This window comes from Salmo trutta, chromosome 17, assembly GCF_901001165.1.
Source record: "Salmo trutta chromosome 17, fSalTru1.1, whole genome shotgun sequence".
In the NCBI taxonomy this organism is placed as follows: domain Eukaryota; kingdom Metazoa; phylum Chordata; class Actinopteri; order Salmoniformes; family Salmonidae; genus Salmo; species Salmo trutta.
The window spans coordinates 34,819,074-34,829,517 of NC_042973.1; the positions used below are offsets into that span (position 1 = coordinate 34,819,074).

The window sequence follows — 10,444 nt, forward strand, 5'->3', positions numbered from 1 at the left end:
TGTTCATATTTGTTTAGCTCAGTCAATGGTATAAATTAAGTAAATGGACTAAATATATATATTTTAAGGCAATGGAAATCTGTACTTAGCCATTATAATTTTTATTCAAATCTGATATCACAAATGAATGATAATTACAACCTTGGATAAAAATGTCTCATTACAGATTGTCAAAAAAAGCTAAGTATTAAAAAACGGTTGAGGTAAAACATCATAAAAATAGCTTCAGTTAAAAAGCCCTTATTGAAATCACAAGTTAAGTTAAAAAGCTTACTTCACAATACCTAGCTGTCCTAAAAAAACGATTTATTTACAGTTGAAGTGCCACACAACACAGTAAATGAGACAACATGAATTATCGTTAAACCCTAATTTTCTCATCATAAGTAAACAGTAAACAACAATTACAGTTCAATATTTAGTTTCTATGGGTAATACATAACATGAATGCTTTATGACCTTTGAAAAGAGGATGACAGACTGGTCCCAGAAGTACTTTAGCCAACTTCTCTATCATTGTCACACCATACATGTCATGTTTGGCATGACAGTAAAAAAACATACAGAGGAAGAGGTACATACAGATGGGACAAGCCAGGTTAACACAGATTGGACTAGGCAGGTTCTTAGAATGAGAAGCAAGATGTGACCAAATTACATTCACATAGTGTATTCACTCCAAAAGCTACTTTTATCTTTGAATGTTATGGTAACTGCAGTTCTCCAAGTTTTGTAGATGAAAACCCAGACACAATCCTAGGGCCCACATCCAAGGGCCTACAAGGTATGGCATCATAGTGGTGAGAGTCAAGTTTCAAAACACACAAAACATAAGCATCCCAAAAAAGCAGATATATTCAGATCTAATCAAATGCTTAGAAAAGTTTGTTTTATCTCTAAGTAAATGCTGACTAAAAATAGGCCTCTTGTGGGGAGAAGTATGGAGTGCACTTAACCATGTCTTTTTAGGTCTAGGTTGCCTCTAGCCTAGCCACTGATCTAAGGTCAGTTTAGAATTTTCCCCCTAATGTCAAAGATAAGATATTTGGGGAGGGCAAGCTACCCATGATTCCCTCTACTCAGTGCTCTGCCTACTCTCCCGACCATATCTCATTGACTCTGAGCAGCGGGGCTGGGAATTCTATGAATTTCCCGTCTGAATCTAAGTCCAGGGACTCCAGCACCTGTCCAATGACGGTCTCCGGGCTGGAGGATCCGCTGCGTGGAGAGGAGGGGGCAGCCTTGTCCATGTCCGTAAGGGTCATTGTTGCCTCCGTCCCATGGAGGGGTCCTGGGGAGTGCAGGGGGAGGATGGAGGGGGAGGGGGGAGCAGACTCCATGGTTCCTGACAGAGGGAAGGTTGTGGGTTAGGATCAATCAGTCTGGCAAGAGTATTTTCTTATTTTTAATACTCTAACCTTTCCATCCTGCGCCTCTGGAAGTTTGCAGTTTGTAGTGTATGCATAACGTAAACCTAGTGAGGAGGACAGATGACCTACCTCTGAACTGTGGAACCACACAGAGCCTGTTAGCAGAGGCGCTGGAGGTGGATGCGTCGGACCTGGAGGCCATGTCAGCGTAGGCCAGCCCCTGTTCCTCCAGGCAGGAGATGATCTCACAGGCAGAGTGGCGTCGGATGCCCCCGCTGCCCACCGAGCTGGCATCAGGGTCATACTCTGCCACGGGCGTCAGGAGGAGAGGGATGTTGTAACTCTTAGAACGGACCACAGGGTTCTTAGACGGCTGGTCCACAGGCTGCTTAGGCCAGCACCACTGCAAACGCTTCTCTGTGAGGGAGGGACATAGTGTGTAAGAGAAAGAAAAAATAAAGCAAAGGACAGAGAAAACATAGTGGGAGAAGAGTGAACAACGCAGTGTATGCTTCTTACCCAGCACACAGGAGCAGTGTGCCACGCTGCCGTCTCCAGAGTAGAGGCCGTGGGTGCCCAGGTAAGGCGAGACCACCCTCTGGACCAGAGACTCCAGCCGCAGGTAGTCCTCACTCACACCCCGCGACTCATGGACACCCTACAGGGAGAGAGGAGAAAGGTCAGAGCGAGTGTGTGTGTGTGTGTGTGTGTGTGTGTGTGTGTGTGTGTGTGTGTGTGTGTGTGTGTGTGTGTGTGTGTGTGTGTGTGTGTGTGTGTGTGTGTGAGAAATAAAGAGAGACAAAACAACTCAAAGATATAAAGGGGAAACATAAAGACAGTGAAAAAGACAGTGAAAGAGAGAGAGAAAAAGAGATTAAATAAGTGAGCGATAGGGAGAGAATGAGAGAGAGCCATACTGTACCTACCTGCAGTATAAGCAGCATCTGTGTGACGGAGGGGGGAATGCGGGCGCGGGGCCGAGACAGAGCATCCTCCAGCTTCACACTCAGAACTATGGTGTTCCTGAAGTGGAGCAGAGCCAGCTGTCTCACATTGGGCTCCTTACCCTGCAGACAGGAGAGGAGAAGGGTAGAGATAGACAGAAGAATGGAGCGAAGGGTGAGGAGAGGGGTATGTAACATTATGAAGACGTAGCTTTAAATACCTGAGAGAATATTCTTATTTATTGTCTGCTGAGAGAGAAATACAGAGAGAGAAAGAGAGAGAGAAAAAGATTGAGGGTGAGCAGGTTAGAGGAGCGTCAGGACAGAGTGACATAGAGACTGAGACAGTGACAGCGAGATGGAGGAGAAGAGTCAGGGGATTGATACCTGTACTGGGTGAAAGATGGCCTGCAGCATGTTGAGAACATCACAGAAGAAGAAGTCCCATGTCTCTGCCAGAGAGTCCAGTGACTTCTGACCTGCACACCGACAGGAGGAACAAACCGTCTGCTGTTAGTAAGAGAATAATCTCACAATGCACAGCTGCTTGGGACCTACGGCCTCAGATTACTTTGGCGTGTTAAACACAGAACATCACAGACCCTGACAAAGATAACGTAAGCTTCAGTTCAACTATTCTTCTCTGGAGCACTGACTGCTCTCTACTGTGTCACACTGTAAACACATCTACTAATATACAATTAACAGTGAGACACCACAAATACCTTCGTAGAATCTTATTTTGTCCCGTAGAATGACCATGCCCTTTGTCAGCAACTGGTTCTGAGGGACAGAGAGGTTCAATGAAAGAACTTTTGGAAAAGAATAATGATATTATGGCTCAATCAGAAACAATCTATCCATGATATTATTTCACCATTTAGCAGAACCATCACTTACCTGGAGGTATTCTGTGAAAAACGACCCCAGCTCTGTTTTCAATAGGTATCTGAGTAAACAAAGACCAGAGTTCACCCACTAGAGCTATAGGGTACATTTGACTAGCGCAATACACTGACAACACAAAACAGGCAAAAGCTTCAAAACCAACTATGTAAAATTAGGTGATAGTATATTATTGGTTAAGTACATGTATATTACTGTGTAGGTACATGTATTCACACCAAGGAATGTACAGTAAATGTCATATAACTGCATGGTATCTGGGTAAGTGCAACCCAGCTTTCTCTTTTAAACGTACTGTTCCTGTTTGTTTCCAGTGGTATAAGTATATGTTGAAACAGTGTTAGGAATAGACCCTATGATTGACTCAGCTCTCCAAGTGTGTGATGCGTGTGATTTCAGTTGTTTACTAGGCTATAATGGAGGCTGATATGACACAACTGATGGCTCTAATGTCAGGTCTGGAAAGATAATGAGACATCTGGCAAGGCCATATGGCTTCACACACACACACACACACACACACACACACACACACACACACACACACACACACACACACACACACACACACACACACACACACACACATATGCAGCAGACAAATGCCATGTTAGCAAACCGGTGTGTGTGTGTTTGTTAGTGTTTAGAACTCACCTGACACCTTCGTTGAGGACATAGAGTTCATTGTCAGACAGACCTTTCTTCTGGAAGACGGCAATGACAGCATTGTGGATGCTAGTGAACACACACACACACACACACACACACACACACACACACACACACATCAGCATGTACTGTTTAGATTACATTTACCCATTAGATGATAGTTCATATTCATACAAATGTAGAATCTGAATTTGAGCGAGTTTGCTAAAGCAGGAAAATAAATGTTAGTTATTATATGGATTATAATTAACAAACATTATTGTAGGGGTTGATGCATTTTTCGTACGGGAAATCTGAAATGTCTAAGTGGAAATGATAAACTTGAAATACAATACATGTTTTACATTTCCTGCATTGGAGTAAAGTTATCCTGCAAGAGGGTGATCAAATGAAGATCCTACATCTGTAACAAGCACAGACTACATGCATGGTCAGGCTGCAGCATACCTGTTCCAGGTAGCGTTGGCCCCGGCCCTCTTCTGTTTCTCTCCTCTCTCCTCCGGTGATCCCTTCTCACTCTTTCCCAGTTCACTGAGACTGGGGGAGCTCATCAACTTCAGCCTGTGTAGAGTCCTCATGACGGCAGAGAGGGAGGGTGAGAGAGAGAGAGACAGCACACTAAGTATTGAACTCAAGCAAAGACTAGAGTCTGAAATACTAGAAGAGAATGAAAATAGGGGAGTAGAGAGAGGGCATGAGAAGAGAAGGAAGAAATAGTGCAATGTGAAAGAGGGAAAGAGAGACATCTGGCATCTGGTCGAGGCAGAGACCAGAGCAGAAGACTGAATGAGAGAGTGAGGAGAAGAGAGAGAGAGAGGAGGAGGAGGAAGGAGGGACTATCAGAGCTGGGGTGGGTCATGGTGTGACTTTACTCTCTCTCTCTCAATTCAATTCAAAGGGCTTTATTGGCATGCAGAACATATGTTTACATTGCCAAAGCATGTGAAATAAATAAACATGAGAAGAAACAAATTTAACAGTAAATATTGCACTCAAAAAGGTTTAAAAAAGATAAAGGCATTTCAAGTGCTATATTATCAGCTATTTACAGTGTTTTAGCAATGTGCAAATAGTTGTAGCACAAATAATGGGGGAGGATAAACAAACAGATAAATATTGGTGGTATTTACAATGTGTTCCACTGGTTGCCCTTTTCTCATGGCAACGGGTCACACATCTTGCTGCTGTGATACTGCACACTGCGGTATTTCACCTAACAGATATGAGAGTTTATCAATGTTTGATTTGTTTTCAAATTCTTTGTGGGTCTGTGTAATCTGGGAAATATGCATATTTAATGTAGTCATAAATTTGGCAGGAGGTTAGGAAGTGCACCTCAGTTTCCACTTTTGTGGACAGTGGGCACATATCCTGTCTTCTCTTGAGAGCCAGGTCTGCCTATGGCGACCTCTCTCAATAGCAAGGCTATGCTCACCTACTCTGTACATAGTCACGGATTTTCTTAATTTTGGGTCTTTCACAGTGGTCAGGTATTCTGCCACTGGGTACTCTCTGTTTAGGGTCAGATAGCGTTCCAATTTGCTCCGTTTTTTGGTTGAGGCTCTCTCTCTTTCGCTCTCTATCTCACACACACACATACTACATACGCTCACACACACACACACTTGCATATTGACACCCTACATACACACTTTCACATACGCTGCTACTACTCTGTTTATTATATATCCTGATTGCCTAGTCACTTTTACCCCTACCCACAGGTACATGATGTATTACCTCAATTACATCAACAACCTCATACCCCTGCACACCTACTCAGTACTAGTACTCCTTGCGTACAGTCTCGTTATTTCCTTTTATTTTTAGCAAATAGTTGTCTTACTTTTAACTCTGCACTGTTGGGAATGGGCTCATAAGTAAGCATTTCACTGTAAAGTCTACACCTGTTGTATTTGGCACATGTGACCAATCAAATTTGATTTGATGACAGTGTCTAAAGAAAGTCTACACCCCCTTGAACTTTTTTCACATTTTGCTGCTTTAAAGTTACATCTTAAAGGGATTAAAGCAACATTTATCCTATAGATCTACATAACCTACTCCACATAGTCAAAGTAAAAGAAAGTTCTAGAACATTTTCCAAATTCAGAAAAAATAAAACTGAAATATCATAATTGGATAAGTCTCCACTGCGCTGAGTTAATACTTGCTGGAAGCACCTTTGGCAGCCATTACAGCTGGGAATCATGTGGAGTAAGATTTTACCAACTTTGCAGAACTCTGAGGGCAATATACACAACCGGTCAAAAGGTTTAGAACACCTACTAATTCAAGGGTTTTTCTTTATTTTTACTATTTTCTACATTGTAGAATAATAGTGAAGACATCAAAACTATGAAATAACACATATGGAATCATGTAGTAACCAAAAAAGTGTTGAACCAAATCAAAATATATTTTATATTTGAGATTCTTCAAAGTAGCCACCCTTTGCCTTGATGACAGCTTTGCACACTCTTGGCATTCTTTCAACCAGCTTCACCTTTAATTATTTTCCAACAGTCTTGAAGGAGTTCCCACATATGCTGAGCACTTTTCCTTCACTCTGCGGTCTGACTCATCCCAAACCATCTCAATGTGGTTGAGGTCAGGTGATTGTGGAGGCCAGGTCATCTGATGCAGCACTCCATCGCTCTCCTTCTTGGTAAAATAGCCCTTACACAGCCTGGAGGTGGTTGGGTCATTATCATGTTGAAAACCAAATGATAAGCCCAAACCAGATGGGATGGCGTAACGCTGCAGAATGCTGTGGTAGCCATGCTGGTTAAGTATGCCTTGAATTCTAAATAAATTACAGACAGTGTCACCGGCAAAGCACCCCCACACCATCACACCACCTCCTCCATGCTTCACGGTGGGAATCACACATGCGGAGATCATCTGTTCACCTACTCTGCGTCTCACAGAGAGACAGCGGTTGGAACCAAAAATCTCAAATTTGGACTCATCAGACCAAAGGACAGATTTCCACCAGTCTAATGTCCTTGCTCGTGTTTCTTGGCCCAAGCAAGTCTCTTCTTATTGGTGTCCTTTAGTAATGATTTCTTTGCAGCAATTTGACCATGATTCTCGCAGTCTCCTCTGAACAGTTGATGTTGAGATGTGTCTGTTACTTAAACTCTGCGAAGCATTGATTTGGGCTGCAATTTCTGAGGCTGGTAACTCTAATGAACTTATCCTCTGCTGCAGAGGTACCTCTGGGTAATCCATTCCTGTGGTGGTCCTCATGAGAGCCAGTTTCATCATAGCACTTAATGGTTTTTGAGACTGCACTTGAAGAAACTTTCAAAACTGTTGAAATGTTCCATATTGACTGACCTTCATGTCTTAAAGTAATGATGGACTGTCGTTTCTCTTTGCTTATTTGAGCTGTTCTTGCCATAATGTTGACTTGGTATTTTACCAAATAGGGCTATCTTCTGTATACCACCCCTACCTTGTCACAACACAACTGATTGGCTCAAACACATTAAGAAGGAAAGAAATTACAGAAATGTAACTTTTAAGAAGGCACACCTGTTAATTGAAATGCATTCCAGGTGACTACCTTATGAAGCTGGATGAGAGAATGCCAAGAGTTTGCAAAGATGTCATCAAGGCAAAGGGTGGCTATTTCAAATATAACATATATTTTGATTTGTTTAACACTTTTTTGGTTACTACATGATTCCATATGTGTTATTTCATAGTTTTGATGTCTTCACTATTATTCTACAATGTAGAAAATAGTAAAAAGAAAAGAAAAACCCTTGAATGAGTAGGTGTTCTAAAACGTTTGACCGGTAGTGTATATCCATTGTCTTTATAAAAATTGCTCAACCTCATTAAATTTGGCTGGGAATCATTGATGGACAGCAATATTCAAACTTTGTCTCAGATTTTCAAGCAAATTTAAGTCAGGACTGAGACTAGACCACTCAGGAACACTCAACACGTCTTGGAAAACCATTCTGTTGTGTCTGGCATTATCATTTGTGTGATTCTCTCACTGAAAAATAAAACTATCCCAATGTTAGGCTTTCAGAAGACTGAGGTGGGTTTTCCTCTAACCTGGGCTTTGCTCCTTTCATATTGATTTTGATCCTAACAAACCCCCCAGTCCCTGCCGATGACAAGCATACCCATAACATGCCACCACAATGTAATTCTGCCCTATGACACCCATCAATTTCTTTCAAGTTTCCAGTTAGTTCCATGGTAGTTGTACCAATAAGATTGTCGGGTAACTCTCTGTAGTGCCATCTGCCATCCACTACATAAGGAATGGGGCTAGGGGTTGATTTCAGACTCACTTTAGTTTTATGACCAACCTCATAAGAGGGCTAACCAGAAGGCACATTTTGAATGTTAATCCTTGGAGTTGATCCTCACCTCCTGATTGGATGATGATTGCTGTCAATATCAGGGCTTGGGGGCGGGGCTGAGAAGGTGGTGAAGTTGAGTGACAGGGGCCGGGGGGAAGGGCGAGAGCCGTGCCTCCGCCGGAGTCCATCCAGCATCTGCCAAAAGAAACATTGAGAAAACAACAACATAAAATTCATCAACACAAGTAACTGCAAGAAAACCTTGACTCACCAGGGTCTTATTATTCAGGTTGGGTTCAGGTTTCAAAGTGACAAATTCTCAGAAAGAACCGTATTATAGTATTATACAGAACAGGCATTTCCCTTCATCATGCAGAATAGGAACTTGATTGTGTCTGTCAGCTCTATATTTTATAGATTATTATTATGTCACAGCAGCTAGCCAACCAGGAAACATTGAACACATGGAAAGAGAGAGAGCGAGCAGTCAAAACCACAGTGAACTCTGAACAGCCTGGCATTGAATGTTCTCTCTATCACTGGATACTGTTGCTGTAGCAGCCTGTCATTTGAGAAGTGTAACACCAGTGGTATTTTGAAATCAAAAGGGTGTTTAAGGATAACTCACTGCTAACTCAAAGTCATTCAGTCTACACGCACGCACACACACACACACACACACGCATGCACACACAATAGAAATACAAGGGTTAGTTTTAGTTTATAATATTTTGCATGTGATGGGTCTTCCATTGATAGTATGTCAAGGTGTCGTCCAATGATGTGACAAATAATACTAGGGCGCCATCAGCTGGTTATTTGGAAAAACGACAGTCTAGGCGCTCTGTTAATTTAACAAAGAGTATCAATAAAGAGTTGTTTTGATCATAAAAACGTCATGCAGTGGGCGTATCTGAGACGAAAGAAAATTAGAGATACATTTCTTCCAATATTACACAGGTCTAATGCTACACAATAACCAGGCTTCACTGTTGCGTATGCACAAAGGATATTGGTACATAGGGCTGTTGCAATTTGTAACGACAGTTCCTAAAAAATACAGTAATTTAGTAATGATTGAATAGGAACCTACAACCCAATTTTAAAAAAAGAGTCATTCATTCAACTAACAAAACCTACTTCCAGTGGTACCATTTACTTAATGTCATACTGTAGCCTAATAATTGTGACTGGAGATTACAATCTGCAGATTAATCTAATAATTAATAATTGGAGGATGAGAGGATCCAAGCACGTCTGGGGCTGTCCAGGGGTTGGGGCAATGTGTATTCTCTATGTATGGCAGGCGTGTGTTGTTGTCTCTGCGTAAACTGGTCGTTGGAGCAGACGCAGACTCCACACACACACACACACACACACACACACACACACACACACACACACCCACACACACACACACACACACACACACACACTCCCTTCGGACTGTCTGCCCCGCATGCCACGCCAGTCTGGATATTCATTCGGATATTCTGCATTTGTTCTTGCGGAGCGGCTGAGGTCCCTTTTCTTCCATAACAATCTAGAGATCGATCGCTTTAATTTGCAAACGAGGGCATTTACCTCGTTAATTAATTGCGAACCCCTAGACTACAGAATAATATCCTTGCTTTATATATATTTTTATACGATATTTGATGTGTACAGCCTACACAAAGGAAATGTATTCCAAATATATCCTCATCATAGAACACGATGGCCATGTCACAGGGAGGAACGTAGCCTACATTACAATGCGTACGTGGAGTAGACAACTTTAACATGTGCTACAGGATATGCAAACAAACTAGCCCATGTAAACAATGCGACAGTAGACTATCTTAGATTTCCCAATCAACAGACGCCCATACCTTAAAAATGTGACCATAAATAGCCTACCCAGTAGGCTATCATTCAAAGTTCACTGTACACACACATCCATAGCACGCTACGTACTCACCGTTCTCTCTCCTGGTCGTGTTGCTTATAATATAATGATATGGATATCATATATGGATGATCACTAGCATTGATGTATAGCCTATCAGCAATAAACACCATAGTCTATCTCATTGTTGATTCCCAGTCTGCACTGACCAAACAGCCATTGGGGTGCAGTTGTGGGGTGCGCCAGCGACCTATGCTGCGGGAGTCATTCCATGAGCATGCATGCTCGCACCCGTGTTGTTTTGACGAGATCCGATCCACTGGACCAGACGCCTTGCGT

At 42.3% G+C, this 10,444-nt stretch overlaps 1 protein-coding gene across 1 annotated transcript; it reads right to left on the bottom strand.

Annotated features, from left to right (window-relative positions):
- Window positions 1-84: 84 nt before the first annotated feature.
- LOC115152099 (proline-rich protein 5-like) lies at window positions 85-10,444 on the bottom strand. Its single transcript, XM_029696616.1, has 11 exons — window positions 10,178-10,444; window positions 8,285-8,412; window positions 4,337-4,462; window positions 3,875-3,955; window positions 3,215-3,263; window positions 3,040-3,097; window positions 2,702-2,793; window positions 2,297-2,437; window positions 1,890-2,028; window positions 1,500-1,787; window positions 85-1,345 (listed from the first exon to the last, which is right to left on the bottom strand). The coding sequence occupies exons 2-11, from the start codon at window positions 8,410-8,412 to the stop codon at window positions 1,092-1,094; spliced, it is 1,356 nt and encodes a 451-aa protein (XP_029552476.1). The 5' UTR covers window positions 10,178-10,444; the 3' UTR covers window positions 85-1,091.

Coding starts and splice junctions, on each gene's coding strand:
- LOC115152099 (XM_029696616.1), bottom strand. CDS start 8,412: ATGCTGGATGGACTCCGGCGGAGGCACGGCTCTCGCCCTTCCCCCCGG. Junction 3,956..4,336: donor GCCAACGCTACCTGGAACAG/GTATGCTGCAGC, acceptor TGTGTTCACTAG/CATCCACAATGCTGTCATTG. Junction 3,098..3,214: donor TTTTCACAGAATACCTCCAG/GTAAGTGATGGT, acceptor TCTGTCCCTCAG/AACCAGTTGCTGACAAAGGG.